General features: G+C 40.4%; 2 protein-coding genes across 2 annotated transcripts; one reads left to right on the top strand and one right to left on the bottom strand.

Annotated features, from left to right (window-relative positions):
- Nucleotides 1–6,035: 6,035 nt before the first annotated feature.
- Nucleotides 6,036–11,175, bottom strand: LOC119479187 (protein phosphatase 1 regulatory subunit 3E). The gene has a single exon (XM_037754493.1). The coding sequence runs from the start codon at nt 10,773–10,775 to the stop codon at nt 9,849–9,851; it is 927 nt and encodes a 308-aa protein (XP_037610421.1). The 5' UTR covers nt 10,776–11,175; the 3' UTR covers nt 6,036–9,848.
- Nucleotides 11,176–12,471: 1,296 nt separating this feature from the next.
- Nucleotides 12,472–15,718, top strand: si:ch73-103b9.2 (uncharacterized protein LOC100150067 homolog). Its single transcript, XM_037752228.1, has 4 exons — nt 12,472–12,631; nt 12,737–12,799; nt 13,576–13,734; nt 14,596–15,718. The coding sequence occupies exons 2-4, from the start codon at nt 12,764–12,766 to the stop codon at nt 15,253–15,255; spliced, it is 855 nt and encodes a 284-aa protein (XP_037608156.1). The 5' UTR covers nt 12,472–12,631; nt 12,737–12,763; the 3' UTR covers nt 15,256–15,718.
- Nucleotides 15,719–15,821: the final 103 nt, after the last annotated feature.

The raw sequence follows: 15,821 nt of genomic DNA, 5'->3' as shown, positions 1-15,821 counted from the left end.
CAGTGGTCTGATTGCTCATTGCGTTATTGGAATACCAGATACAGTCCAGAAGGACAGCGAGAGCATAGAGAGAAAGAGAGAGAGGAAGGACAGTGAAAACAGTGAGGAGAGATGTAGAAAGAAAAGAGCAATGGACAGAATGGACAAAGAAACATTTACTGCAATTTTTTTGGAGAGCATCAGCAAATGCATAGGATGAGAAGCAGATAAAAAACTGAATTGCATATAAAATCACTTGAGTGTGGCGATAATAGAAAATGAAAACAGTGGTGAATGGAAGAAAAAGAGAAGGATGAACATTTTAAAATGAGGAAGGAAAGGTAATGCTGATGTAATCCTGTTGCTTTATTCAGAGTAATATTCCCTGGTACAATAACTCCTGCTGTGCTCATATGAAAAACAACTTCGGTGTTTTATTACATGAGGCCTGGTGGACCTGGAGGTCTAGAAGGAGCTCAGCAGCATACTAAACAGTTCTTGATGGTGGAGAGCACCGCCTATACAGCTCTTTGCATTCACATGTCACACAATGGATGGGGCTACTTTTCAGGATACTTTTAAATCCATTTCACTATTTCAATGTCACATGTATTCCCTTTGCTGCATATAAAATTGCAGAATAGCCCATCAGATAGCATGACAGTTTAAACATATGACCTGTGCAAGCATTTGGTGAAATAATATCTAAATATACAGTACATTTTAATAGTTAATGCTTCAGAAAGTAAGTGTTTATTTTGTAAAACCTGCAATAACTATTCTTTTTTTGGCCACTTGGAGGCAGTAGAAAAAAGTTGTGAACACAACATTGACATATCATCCCCTTTTAAGTTATACCCTATGGCAAATTTGTTAGCAAAGTCTAATACTCTTTCTCTTGTTTAGCTTCATTTTTGGTGTCTACCAACTCCTGAGGGAAATATCTGGCTCTTTAGCTGCTAAATGCTCCCCTATGGTCACCAGCTAGTCGCTAACTATGTCTGTCTACTGTTTGGTGCTGAGCAGGTAGTGTACGGTGGGTTTTTAGAGCTGAAAATAGCTTCCTGCTGCACCCGAAAGCGGTGCCGTGGCGGCAGCGAGAGTGAACCAAAACAGTGAAGTTGCGTGCTGAACAGCAGAACGAGCTAAAGCTTGCTATAAAGTCGAGGGGAGCTGCAGATTCAGGTGATAATTATCTGTAGTTTCAAACGATCTCTTTCACAAAGTCACATTTTATTCACATTTCATTTGATTTTGTTATTATACAAATAGCGATTATAGCTGCTTTAAGCAGAAGTAGTATTGCTGTAGGTCTATTCTGTGCAGTTTCCAAGGATTGCCGCAACTATAAAGGTGCTAAATACGGGATTGGGAGCATTTCTATTACCTCTCAACGGCTCCCAACATGGCAACGGCGAGCCGTAGCTCTGAGCTAACGGTGCTAACAGCTCCAACAGTGCAAACAGCAGCGAAAGTGCTGACAGAGATAACATTGTTAACCTGAAAGGGAACCGGAGGGTGGATGCTACGCTTCTGCAACGACACCGGGGGGCATTATCAGCTGTTACCATCATATGAGAGCAGTGCAGAGCTGCGGCCGTGAGCTAGCTAGTGGGGCATGCTGGCATGCACCAACATGCAACAACATGCACTAACTTGCACACGCGGCCGGCCCGGCTATGTCAACAAAGCACGGAGAAGCTCAGATTACAACACACAGAGGAAGAGCGACTTCATTCTCTGCTCAGGACATTTCTCATCTATATCTTTACATAGCAAATAGTTGTTTGCTGCTATATTAATGCTTTGGATGTCCAATTTAACACCTTTAAGAAAATGTCTGTACCATTAGCAAAGTACCGCAATAACTATAGACATGGGTCAATTCTTTGCTTCTCTGGAGACAGTTATGTTATAACTCACTTATAAGCGTATCTGACTAAAGTGTGGTATGCAACTTTGGCACGTGGCCATTGTTTTGTTGAGAAAGCATTTCCCATGAAGCCTCTAGTTCCCTTATCATGTCTAAATATGGTGTGTGGGGAAAGAGGTCTTCTTTCTGTCTCATAAATAAGCCTTTTCAAGATAGTGGAAACTTCCACTGAGAGCTGTAAATCAGAAAAGCTTCCCACACACACAGATGAACCCACTGTATGATTTTCTTTTTGCCTAGGTTAGTTTATTTTCTACCTTTACCTTACAAAGCAGTAATGTAGTGGAGCTATCTGTTTATGTTGTCCTACTATAGAGTTTCACATGAATGGTACAAAAGCTAAACCTGCATCTTCTTCAGTCTGCTTCCACCTCCATCAATATTTCATAATGTATACCGGATGTCTTTGTGAACTGTTATAACACTCTAAAAACAGCACACGTGATCACAACATGCACACGTGGTTTTGGGAGCTTTCATGTGTGAAATGTTTGGGCTCACATGGGCTTTCATAAAAAATTCACAATTCCAGCAAAAGGACAAGAAAATGCATTACTGTGAGGTTGCAGCAACAAAATAATGTATTAGATTAAGTAACAACACTCAGAGGATCAAATGAATTAAGAAAATTAAGAAAATGTATATTAATAACAAAAAAACGAGTAAACGAGAAACAGTAAGCAAGGAAGAGTGGGTGGGAAAAGGAGAGGAATAGGAAATGGTGCTGTAAAGAGGGAACGAGGATGAGAAAGGAAGGCAAGCAGGCTGTTTGACAAAGACTCAGGCTGACTGCTGCCACATCTGATCTTCACCTCTTGGTGAGTGAGTGAATGTAGGTGCATTTGGGAAAGAATGTGTTTTGAGACATAGGAGAAAAACTCAGTTTTAACAAACGGTTTTGGGGAAAGCAAAAACATGATGGTTGATTTACCCTTGGGAGTATAAAGAGGGAGAATGCAAAAGGAACATCTGCGGTCAAAGGAATACAGAAGCCATCTTGGTTAGCTGTGTGAGTAGACACTTCAAAAACAACAGAATTAATTTTCCAAAGTTATAAAAGACCATTTAGCCAATTAATAATTCAGGTCCAGTGCTCACAGAGACGAGGTTATGGCTGCATCCCTGGCTGCTGCTGAGTCAGGATTAATCTCACGGCACAGCATTTCTCTCAATGCCTCATATGATTTTTTAGAAATCATGAAACCTATTTGTGTGCGTCGACTTGACCACATTATTAGAGCCGCAGGACACTCTTCAGATGAGGCGGGAGAAGCTGCGCAGGTGGCATGAAAGTGTCTCTGGTTGCAGTCTAATAAAGCCAGACGCCCGAGGGAGAGAACAATCATCACATGAACACAGCAGTTATATAAGCAGCTGTTGTTACGCAGCATGACAATGTTTCCTTATTACCACAGCTTGGTAATTACACAGACAAACATGTGCACTTTGCTGATGGAGTGATTAGATAAAACGCTCATGCCAAAAGTCAACTTTGCTGTAAGATTAATTGATGTTTATACTGTATTTATCTGACAAATAGTCAAATAAAATCCAGATAAAGACAAATGTGCTGCGCTGCAGTCAAATCAAACTGTGAATGTCTTAATTCCCTGCTTCACCACTTACTGACATTGGATATTTTAATCTCTCTTTATCTGTATTCTGGGTGATTATGCGATTTTCCACTTCAGGCAAGCTGCTGAGTAGCTCTAATCATAGAATTAAATTGGAATCTCACAGCAGGTTTTTATTGACTGGCCATAAGGATTCACACTGACGCTGAAAGCATTAAGCTGGCATGCAGAGCAGCTACGAACTGTCAGGAAGCCTTCAACACAACTATAAGTAAACAAAGTTGAGCTCAACTTCCTCTGACTGCAGGTCAACACAGGTCAGTCATCACTGCTTTAGGTTTACATGAAGATTAAGCAGGATCGTGTTCCTAATCTGACACAGAGGCTCCTCAATACACCACCTACACAACATACAGTACACCTGCTATGCAACATACACCACCTACACAACATACACCACCACAACATACACCTGTTACACATGCACAGACAAAGCTTTAAATGCAGCACTCGTTCATTGTGTTAGTTTTCCAAATAAAACACCTCCAGTATCAGACTTTATGTTCCATCAGTCAAGACCACATTATATTACAGTGCCATTATCAGCCATTTAATTCCTTTAATGAAAGAGTTGGCAGTGGACTCTAGGGAGTGTGGCTTTATATAATTGCATGCTAGTTGGCTTATTATTTCTCTTATGATAATATGCTATTTAGAGGGAAAGTTGATATGCTTGTTAGAAGTACATTGATTGCATTTTGGTATTTGTTAATCAAAATACTTTACAACATAAAGCACAGGAAGTGATTGAAATAGAAGAATACCACTAATAAGCTGTGAATCATAGTTATGGGGATATACTGATGACCGTTTTTGATATCGAGGTGAGGGGGAAGTTTTATAATGTCCAGATCTAATATACGTTTGAAAGAAAAATTAGCAATTCAAGTTTAGGCATCTGCCAATCTTTAAACAGCTGATTAGAGAAAAGCTCAACAAGCAGTAGCATTAAAGGTGGTAAATATGGGATTGGGAGCATCTCTATTGCCTCTCAATGGCTCTCAACATGGCGATGGCATTCGCAGTTAACGGTGCTAACAGTGCAAACAACGGCAAAAGTGTTGACAGAGCTATTAACCTGTGGGGGAACCGGAGGTTTGGTGCTATGCTTCAGCAAAGTGCATGTGAGCGTGCCCCACTGGCTTGCTCACGGCCACTGCCCTGAACCAAGCCCACAGGAAGAGTGCCAGTCGTTGATCCCAATTTTCATAGTGGCCAAATGGCGGTACTACAACTTCCGTGTCCGTTACGTGATGCTATTGGGCCCAAAAATACTTTTTCCCATAGACTTACATTGGGAAAGAGATGTCTGTAACTCAGCGGATAGTTTTTTTTTTTTAGGTAAATCAACTTCCCAGTATGAACACTATAATAGCCCTTATTTAAATTATTAGGTCCTAAAAGTTGTAAAAGGAGGCGGAGTTAGCAAGCTGTGATGACGGCGTGACGTTGGGACCCAGTGACCAAGCCATGTGACCGAGCGGACGCTACTGCGCATGTTCCATGGGCCCAATGGATGCAGAAGATTACAGGAAGATCTGGGTACTTTTCCAGTCGGAAGTCGAGCCATTTTGGCTTCAAGCGCCACTGAACAACTTTCATAACTTTGCATTTCACTGCACATCCTTTATGAGTATGTGACAAATAAATAAAAACTTGAATAAGAATTAACGGGGCCCCACCTCCAACGGTGTATTCAGTTCTCATAATACATCCATGTTCTGCACTGCTCTCATACGCTGGTTACAGCTGATAACACCGTCAGCTTGGCAGTGGGGCACACTGACATGCACGAACATGCACTAAAAGCACGCCCAGCCAGCCCGGTGATGTCAACAAAGCTCGGATTACAACACACACCGAGGGAGAGAGACTTCATTCTCTGCTAAGGTAGACATTACTCCTCTATATCTTTACATAGCGAATAGTTGTTTGGTGCTACATTAATGCTCTGGATATCAAATTTAGCACCTTTAAGTCTGTCCACAGTTAAATAGCTGCACTAACTCTTTGGGCCTTGAGGACATACAGTACGTTTCCAATGGGGTGTAACTAAAAGTGAAAAAGATCAAACATACCATGTTATCATTAGCTTTGAATGAGGTTTCATTTGCTGCATATTGCACCTTTGCTCAGCTCTCCTGCACATCTTCCTGCTTCAAGCTCCAACCCCTCCCCTCACCATGAACAGAAGGGGCGTGGTGCCAGACTGTAATCAATTCAAGGACATGTCCGCAGCCATGTCTACAATGGCGATGGCTACAGCCTACTGCAGTGTGCTGCTTTATGAATGGGGACCAGCAGAAGCTATCTGCAAATGAGATGCTCAGCTGACCTAATAGTCAGACACCTTGGGAACACACACAACTCTACACACACTGCACATATATCACAGTAATACCTTATCTTATGCATAATAAGCAGATAGAAATTAAATAAAGGTATAGAGATACCATTTTGATAGTTTGAAGTAATGGCAGAGTATTTAGTTTCCATCACAAATTTCTTTATTAACCATTGTTTCAACAAAATATAGGTTACATTAGAAACTAAAAAATAAAGGTATGTTAGCTGTACATGCAAACATGGTTAACTTTCACTGCAAAAGAGAAGATAAAAGACAGCACACAATACAGATCAACACAGTCAGATGACTGCGGATGTTACAATAAAAAGGTGTTGCATAGGATTTACAAAACCAAAACAAACTGACAGAAATAAATCCAATGCCATACAATGGTTATAAATAAGACAGAAGTGATTTAGGCTGTCCACAGTGAGAGAAAAGAGCAGTAAAATAGGACAAAAAATGGAAAACATGTTGGTTAGTAGCTATTCACAGGAGAAGATTTCATATACAGTGACGTTCAACCCTGCCCCTTTCCTCCTTCTCACTCAAAGTGCATTAGACCTGCTTTGACTGAGTCTGCTCAGTACCAGCTACAATCATAAGTCGCTCATACCAAAAGTTATCAAACTCCAAAGTGCATCTGGCGTTACCCGGTTATTGCCCAGATATGTCCCATTATCATTGTCCAGGGTTCACCTGTTTCCATCCATCAGCAATCACATTTCTTAACAAACAAGCACTTGCATTCTTCCATCTTTGCTTCATGTCTCTAAGTAAACTCTTATATTTTAGTAAGGCAGTGTACACCTATAGTTGTGCACATGGGGTTTCCAAATTAATTCAGATACACTGCTCACATTTTGGTACATATTTTCAGGGGAGATTATGCAATATCCTCCTAAATGATTGCAGTATTACATATTTAATAAGCTGCCTTACTTTAAATGATATTGTTTGATAATTAATAGTAAGTGTGCTTTAGGAATTCATTCATTTTGGGCTCATATGTTATTTTCCAACTTCACAGGATCATCTGATAACAAACTTTACCATCTCTCGCCTCTGCTTTTAAAATGCTTCAAAGTACACACAACATAGAACAGTAACAGGAAGACATTTAATATGAAACATTAACACATTAACATACATATCTATATATCAGTGAGTTCTGATGCATAATGCTATGTATACATTGTGGTGAAAACCTAGTCAGACCAGAAGCCCTTCGTTTTCTTTATGGTAGGGATGCACCAATAACAACAGCAGTGTGGGAAATACCAGGCTAAAACTGAGCACTGGTATCTCACGGTCTCCACACCGTTTTGGAAACTTAAACCAAAGAGTCACATGTGATAGAAAATGGAGAAAGCATCATATTCAGACAGGCATTTAGGTCAAGCAATCTCAAACTGTAATAGAGCCAACCTTGTCAAAACCCAATGTTAAAATCTAAAACACATAATCTGTGTCGGCAGTGTTTAATTGGTATTGATGCATCTCTCAGTGCCCACATCAGAAGTATCAGCCTGGATAATTCATGGTTTCTGGTATTGCACAGAATGAATGCTTGAACAAATTTTACACATACCAAAGCAGACAATATGCAAATACCCACTGCTTTAACAACGTAACACACAGGAAGCTCTGCCGTGACCACACCTTTTATATCCACAGTGTATTTAAATAAACAGGTGAGGTCTGCATGTGATGAATGTAGAGAAAGCAAAATGTCAACTCAGTGCCGGCCATCTCTCACTTCAGTAAAAAAACAACAACATCAGGTACAGCATTGAAAAGCATGTCAGATTTAGAGGCAAACGTTACTGATGGATTCACAGTGGAACTGCTCCAAAAACTAAGTGGTTACAGGAATAGTCTTTTATCCACATCCCAACCTGATGGCCTCATTAAATGGAGAGCCTCTCTCTGATGCCATGATGATGTAAACAAAAGTGATGTTCAGATTACAGTCAGAGCTCTGGAATTAAAAGCATCCTGCCTGTCGTTCCTCTACTTGCTGAACTGGAAAGTCTCAACTTTCCACATGGCCAAAAACATTGATAATATCATACACTTACAAAAGAAGAATGATGAATATTTGCATTTTAAGCAAACTCTACGACATGCAAGCCATGTTTGCCATAAAGTACATGATCACAAATGGTCGGGTGCTGGTTTGGAAGACTACCCGGCAACATATGATCAGCTGTTTTCTGGAGAGGGTTGTATAACATCCATCAAGGCTTATGGTATGGAAGTAAAGTAATCAGATACCAGTTTGCCATCTATGGATGGAAATATCAGAAGGTCCTGTGGGGTGTAAGGAGCAGCACTATTCTTGCACAGTGGTGACTGAGGATATCGTCATGTACCTTTACAGCCGGTTAAACACAGTCGTCCATGTAATAGCTACTTTTGTCTACAACACTGCTCTATGAAAAACAGTTACACAGTGCAATCAAGAACATTACAAAATGAATACGCATTGTGTTTTGAATCTGCAAAATGTACAATAATACTTCTCTGTCTGAATGTATCTGTTAGAAAAGAATTGCTGTGAAAATAACATCTGTTTAATAACGATCAACCTGAAGAAGAAAAGGTCTGCAAGTCATCTGAGGTAAATTTCACCTTGCAAACATTGCTACTAAATTTATTTAGTTTTATTAGTTTATTATAACAACCACGCTCAAGGGGTTCATTCCTATCACAGTACAGTATGAGAGCGTTCATAAACATAGCCTTTATGCTTTGGATATGCATGATGCTGTTTGGGGATTTCTTTTCTAGAGAAAACTTTTTCATCGCCTTTGAACTTTGGTTAGGCCCCCTTGATTTTTGAATTTGGCAAAACATTAAATCATTTTTGCATTAATTCAGAGAAAAATATACTATGGGTGAATAGGTGCAACTACATGGCTGGTTTATGACTAAGTATGTTGTCCCTGGATTGAAAGCCTACAGGTATATGGACACTAGTTAATTGCCAGTGCCTATAGGCCTTATTTTAAAATGTGAATTTAAGGATGGTAACCATCTAATGCAGTTAGCCAAATGAAGAAATGACTGTACAACATTCAATGCATAACTTTCCCACATCATGGCTTAAAATAAGGCATTTTTCAATGGCATGCCAGTGGGAAATTGTACATTGAATTTTTTTTTTTCAAATAAAATAACCTGCCACATATTTCTGTCTGTCAACTCAGTAAGACATTGTGTGTATGTTTCTCCCAGCCTGCAGGAGACGACCAGAGGAGTATATGCTACTATAGGTTCCATATCAGCCAACATGTGATGCTTTCTGCTTCCCATCAAGAGGAATTTTTTTTTTTGCACGCATGCAAAACAAACTGATAAAACATCTCTGTGCCACCAAAAATCATTTTACAGCATCTCCTGAGAGGAACAGTGATGCATAAAGTCGACACTGCCCGTGCACGTTTTTCCCTGGCACGTGTTTCTACATTACATAACATGACTATGCCCTCCCAAATGACACCAGGCTGCACACACAGAGCCCTGAATATCAAGGCAAATTATCTATAACAACACCCCTCACAAGGGCACCTATATAAACTGTAGAAGGACCCCCTCGAAAATGAGATGCTATACATCTCAAGGGGCTATCCTATCCTTTCAATAAATTCCTGTTAGTCTTCACCACTAAATCTTGTTACCACATTGGGGCAAATATTTGAATTATTGTGGGAAATTGCTTCCAGTGTCACAGCATATGTGTGATGGCAGAAAATAAAAAAAAATCATCTTTAAATTAAAATATTTTGTGAAGGTTTGTTCTGTTGTTTCAAAATGAACAAAAAAACAATGAATATAATATTGAAAAAAAAAAAAAAAGCTACAGTCATACTTAAGGTACCCGGGATCAGTTTTACGCGCAAATTACGCACGCAGTGTGGTGTGCCACTTTGCAGACACGACAATAAAAAGCTCAGATAAAGTGAATCCATCCATTCTCCCATTCTCTTGGTGGGGACATCTTGAACCGGTGACGTCGGACTTTGTAGTTGTTCCCATTGTTATTGTCCCAGAACTCCTGCCCACCGACACAGTATTTAATCGCGAACTGAAAGGTGCCACCGTGTTCGAGGTAAGTGGGCATGACTATCTTGAAACAGAACTTGTCGGTGTCTCCATTGCTCGACTCGGGCACATAAGACGCCAGACTGTCCATGAATGTGATCCAGTTGTTGAGAGAATAACGCAAAGAGACGCTCTTCTCGAAAGCCAGATTCAAGACGCGCACAAACCCGGAGAGGCTGAATTCATCCGCCTCCACTGTCTCCAGCAGGACTTTCACCTCTCTCACTTTCTGCCCAAAACCTGGTAGTGTGCCTGGGTTGGTGAACTGCAGCTCCATGAAGACAGACTTTGCAGGAGCTCGGGGGAATTTGGTGTCCGAGTGGTTCAAGTGGAGGTGTCCTTTGGGTAGTTTGGCCAAAATGCGCTCCGGCACCTCTGGCTCATCCGCGTCGTCGAAGTGCTTCACTGAGATGAGCTCCAGGCCTAAAGAGTCTGCGAACCGGACTTTTTTCTGACTGCTTGGACTCCTGCTGCGGGATATCTCTAACTTCGCCCTCTCTGTGGGTGTAGGAAGAGACTTGCACCTCCTGCGCAGGTTTGGACTCTGTGGAGGCTTCAGGAAGATCTCCCTGCCTCTCGGTCTCTCCTCCACCACCGGGCTCTCTATTGCTTCACAAGTCCCGTTCACCATGTCGAAGTCGTCCCCATCGTCGAGGCGAGGGTTGGTTGCTGCAAGGCTCCCGAACAGCCCGGCTATGCAGCTGTAGTTCCTCGGTAAGCATGTCTTTGGGGGCAGCATGACCACGACTGGACGCACACTGGAGTCTGCTTCCATGAAATGCAGCAGTTTCCTGCACTGCAGAGCCAGAAGAAGTGGGTCGTGACTCCAGACCGGCGTGGAGAGAGAGAGATGGATGGAGCTCGTCAGGTGTCAGTGGATTCCCAGTCGTGGATAGGTGGTGCTCCGGCTGCGTCAGAGGATGATGACGACACGGTGCAGCTCGGGACCAATAAAACCAAGGCGGTGATGTGCAGCAGAAGTGTGCGTTTTTGCTCCCTTCAGATCAGTCACTTTAAAATATATATCCCAGTCTGCTCATTGCAAAAAAAGAATAAAAAGGAGAATACTTCCCTCTTGACTTGCAGCCATCGCATGTTTCCATTTCCATGTAGTCCTCTGACGTCACTGCTGGAGGCCTACGTGCAGAAGGGAACGTCGCAGCTGACCAAAATGGTTTCCTCCTTCACTAAAGTGATACACCGGTTTAACTTCCTCCTTTTTTAACACATTGTGGCATTATCATACCTAATGACTTCATAGCACACAGGAACGAAATAAACTGGTTTTAAACGCACTTTAATTTAATTTTTGGGCATTTTCTGTGATGTGGCAACAACAGTTTCCAATCATAAGTGTCTATTCTTTCTATCTAGTCTATTTTACTGTATTCTATTGCGTGCACTACCTGGATTACCGGGGAGGTGCTGTCTCTAAACTCAGATTTATTGCATAAATACGATGACAAAATGACAATAACCTGATATTTTCAGCTGGAATTTCATTCATTCATTCATTCATTCATTGATTCATTCATTCATTCATTCATTCATTCATTCATTCATTCATTCATTCATTCATTTCATTCTCACTGTGCAATATCATTTTGAATCATTCTGAAATATGCTGCTGTTGTTGTGTTAAATATGCAGTGTAAAGACTGGTAACATTAGTTACACTACCTAACAGCATGTTCTTTTATCAAAATGCTTGCTGAAGTGGGCCAATAAATCCATCTTTGTACACAACCTACCTTAGATAGACAGATACTTCCTGTCTTTCTAACCTCTGCTTGTTCTCTGTACAGGAAAATGAGTTGTCAACGAATCACCTCACAGAACTGGAGATGATATGTAAGTCAAGTGACATTATTTATTATATATTATTTCATTCATTCATTCATTAATTTCATTTCTCAATGTGCAATATAATTTTCCACTTGTGCAATTTTGTTAATAGTCTGTTTATTGTCAATACTGTATATACTGCTCCTATTTTTATACTTCCTTCTATTTAAATGGTTCATATTTTGTTACACTTTGTTTAGCTCTTTTTTTTTTTTTACTGTGTTAGCTGATGCATCTTGTTTTTTTGCACTATCCCCTTTGCCGCTGTACACTGCACATTTCCCCACTGTGGGACTAATAAAGGAATATCTTATCTTATCTTATCTTATCATATACGATAGTGCACAGGAACGAAATAAACTGATTTTAAACGCACTTTAATTGAATTTTGGGCATTTTCTGTGATGTGGCAACAACAGTTTCCAATCATATATGTCTATTTTTTCTATCTAGTATATTTTACTGTATTCTATTGCGTGCACTACCTGGATTATACCGGGGAGGTACTGTCTCTAAACACAGATTTATTGCATAACAGAGATGTAATAATATTCATCTGGAGCAGACTCAGCTGTGACAGCTTTTGACTCCTCCCCCTTTTTCTTACGTCACATCATCCTGGTGCAGCCTCCACGGGTTGTCATGACGACGTTGTTGCAGCTAAAGTCTCTAAAGGCATTCAACCCTTCTGCACTTTGTGTTTGGGAAAACTCTGTCGAGCAGAAAGAGCAACTCACCAGGATATATTATAGGCAGCTGCAGTTGTTTGTGAATGCATGCTCTCTGGTAGGAGAATAGTGAACCCATTTGGTGTAAAGTTTGAAACAAAACTATCTGTGTAACTTGACTTTTTACAGGTTAATTATGGTACATTGTGTTTTTGCCTTCTAGATATCACCATGAAGATCTAACTACATAATGGCAACCTTAAAAGAAGTGGATCACATAACAGCTGTGAGTACACTGTAAACAATTGCTGTTAATTTACAGCAGGATTTCAACAGTATTAACGTGTTATTGCTAAAAACAGTGCTTTACTGTTAATACAAAAGAAAACCTGTTAGATTACGCTCATAGGCCGTTTTTTAACTGAACTTAATGCATTCTTAAAAAACATCACTTTACTGCTGATCAACTGTCTAAAGTATCATCAGTAACAGTTTCATGCTGTATTTTTTTAATTCTGGGACCTGATCTGCACATGTGAGGCTTATACATTGTACATGATTGTAAAATCAGTGAATTAGCTTTATTGTTCTTCACTCACATGTTGTTCTGGTTTGCATTCTGTGCTTGTAGCCAGCTATAGACATACATTTTGGGAAAAGTGTCAACAAGTCTATTATAGCCTTTTTCCTAACAAGTGCCTTTAATTGTATTTAGTGTGACTATTTCTATGTCTGTAACCTGCTAAGTCTATTCATCTAGGCAAAAAATAATGTTTATTAAAATGTATGTAAAAAATACAACCTAAATAGTGCATTAAAACAAATCAGCAAGATAATGTAAAAGAAAGGTGAAAAACAGCTATGTAATGTATCTTTGAACAGTAAATTAACTGTAAAATACTGTGAAATTAATAAAAAAACAACCAGTTCAAACTGTATTTTTCATTAACAGTACAAAGCTGTAAATTTCAGCAACAGTATAATAATATTAATTTTACAGTAACATAAAGGCAACCCTGCTGCCAGTTCTTTACTGTTATTTTACTGGGGAATTCTTAACAGTGCAGATCAGACCAGGAGGAAGCAGCAGCAGCAGCAGCAGTGGGGGAGCAGACACCAGAGAGGAGATGTGTTGATGCCCTGCTAGATATCAGTGAAGAGGACTTCATGAAAGAACAGGAGCCTTATGAGTATCACTGTTACCCTGGATGGGAAGAAGCTGTAAGTAAATGAATATCATCTTACTGCAAATCTCTTTTACTGTCTGCCTTTATCTGATTTAGTGAAGTAGGTTGTACCAACAGTATGGAGTTTCAAATGAGAAGACCAAAGGTCTAAAATATCCGCTTCAATTTCTAACTAATTATATTTGCACATGTTGATATAGCAGGACTGTCAATCGATTAATCGTAAGTTAATCGCACATTTTTTTATCTGTTCAAAATGTACCTTAAAGGGAGATTTGTCAAGTATTTAATACTCTTATCAATATTGGAGTGGGCAATTATGCTTGCTTTATGCAAATATATGTATATATTTATTATTGGAAATGAATTAACAACACAAAACAATGACAAATATTGTCCAGAAACCCTCACAGGTACTGCATTTAGCCTAATAAATATGCTCAAATCATAACATGGCAAACTGCAGCCCAACAGGCAACAACAGCTGTCAGTGTGTCAGTGAGCTGACTTGACTATGACTTGCCCCAAACGGCATGTGATTATCATAAAGTGGGCATGTCTGTAAAGGGGAGACTCGTGGGTACTCATAGAACCCATTTTCATTCACATATCTTGAGGTCAGAGGTCAAGGGACCCCTTTGAAAATGGCCATACCAGTTTTTCCTCGCCAAAATTTAGCATAAGTTTGGAGCGTTAGGCTATTTAACGTTCTTCGTGACAAGCTAGAGTGACACAGTTGGTACCAGTGGATACCTTAGATTTTCTAGTTTCATATGATGCCAGTATGTAAACTCTATTTATTATCGAGTTATTATCGCATTATCTTTGACAGCCCTAGTTTAAACATATCAAAACAGTCTTATTCATATTTAACATTATATTTTATTTTCAACAGGTTCATGGTTGGGCCAGAGTTGCTCCAATGAGCTGTATACTTTTGCCTCAGAAAAGGTACAGGAAACCAAAGCATAAGGAGGCTGACAACCCGACCCCCTTGTCTGTCGACCCAACAATCCCTGATGCAGACAGCTCAGGCAGCAGTGCAGAGGACCGCTTTGAATCTCGCGTGGTCTCGCATAACAGCTTCAAGGCAACCACATCCACGGCAGGGACCCCTCTGCAGCCTCACCACCATCTCCCCTTAAAATACTCGGACAACAGGCCCACTAAGCCTCACAAATACAGCCCCAATAACATAGTGGTTCCCATTAAAACCTTCACATTTTTACCACCAATTAAATCACCACGCCTGAGATTCAGTGGCCAGCTGTGCAGTGGCAAGAAGGCTCCAGAAGGAGGAAGCATAGAGGAAAACTGTTTCATGCTTGATAAGAAGAGTGGGACAAGAGGAACAAGAGTGGACCGTATTGCCAGCCCAGAGCTCCACACTTCCTCTGCAGCACAGACCTCCGAGTACCGGACATGTCAGCACAACCCCCACTTGTTCTCTGCTGTTTCTATCCCCAGGAGGTATCAAGTAAAACCTGACACAGTGCACCGCACCAGCTACTCAATGGGCAAGAGCCTGTACCCCAGCAACACTGTGTGTATGTAGGATGTGATCATTTTCTCAGGTTCAACCAAGTAAAAACAACCTGTTTTTATCTCATTTTGTATCATGCATGCCTCCGCTTCACCACATCATACCATGTTTCCATCAAAAATAGTTAGCTGGAAGAATAAATCAAGGTATGAGACATGTTCATAAAACTAACTCATCACAGAGGTAATTCATTTGGTTTAGTGTTCAGTCAGTTAACAGCGTGACATTTCAGAACATACCAACCATAACGATAACAGTCCAGTGAACAGAACATTGAAATGTTATGTCATTTGGGCCTGTATTTTGTTCTCACCCGTTCCCACGAGTGCTTTTTCAGCTGTTCTAGTTACCTAGCAACGGTGCAACTACCTCATAAGAAGCATGGCTGTGCGCCTGCTTCACACTCTCTACAGTTTAAACCTCAACCACAAGCCACAGCTCTGTGACGACGATGATATAAACCGTTGCCAAACTACTGCTTCTGCTCTGTCAAATTTAATTGTATACTTTAGTTTTATATCACTCAGTGGCTGATTCCTGGTGATGGATGGGTTCTGGGTTATGCAATGTCTGAGGGT

Source organism: Sebastes umbrosus, chromosome 2 (genome assembly GCF_015220745.1).
Source record: "Sebastes umbrosus isolate fSebUmb1 chromosome 2, fSebUmb1.pri, whole genome shotgun sequence".
Lineage (NCBI taxonomy): Eukaryota > Metazoa > Chordata > Actinopteri > Perciformes > Sebastidae > Sebastes > Sebastes umbrosus.
The sequence above is the reverse complement of the archived record's forward strand: the minus strand, read 5'-3'. Positions and strand labels throughout refer to the sequence as shown.

Excerpts from the sequence above, each read along its gene's own strand:
- LOC119479187 (XM_037754493.1), bottom strand. The coding sequence starts at position 10,775 with ATGGAAGCAGACTCCAGTGTGCGTCCAGTCGTGGTCATGCTGCCCCCA.
- si:ch73-103b9.2 (XM_037752228.1), top strand. The coding sequence starts at position 12,764 with ATGGCAACCTTAAAAGAAGTGGATCACATAACAGCT. Across the intron at positions 12,800-13,575 it reads AAGTGGATCACATAACAGCT|TGCAGATCAGACCAGGAGGA; the intron begins GTGAGTACACTG and ends AATTCTTAACAG. Across the intron at positions 13,735-14,595 it reads ACCCTGGATGGGAAGAAGCT|GTTCATGGTTGGGCCAGAGT; the intron begins GTAAGTAAATGA and ends TATTTTCAACAG.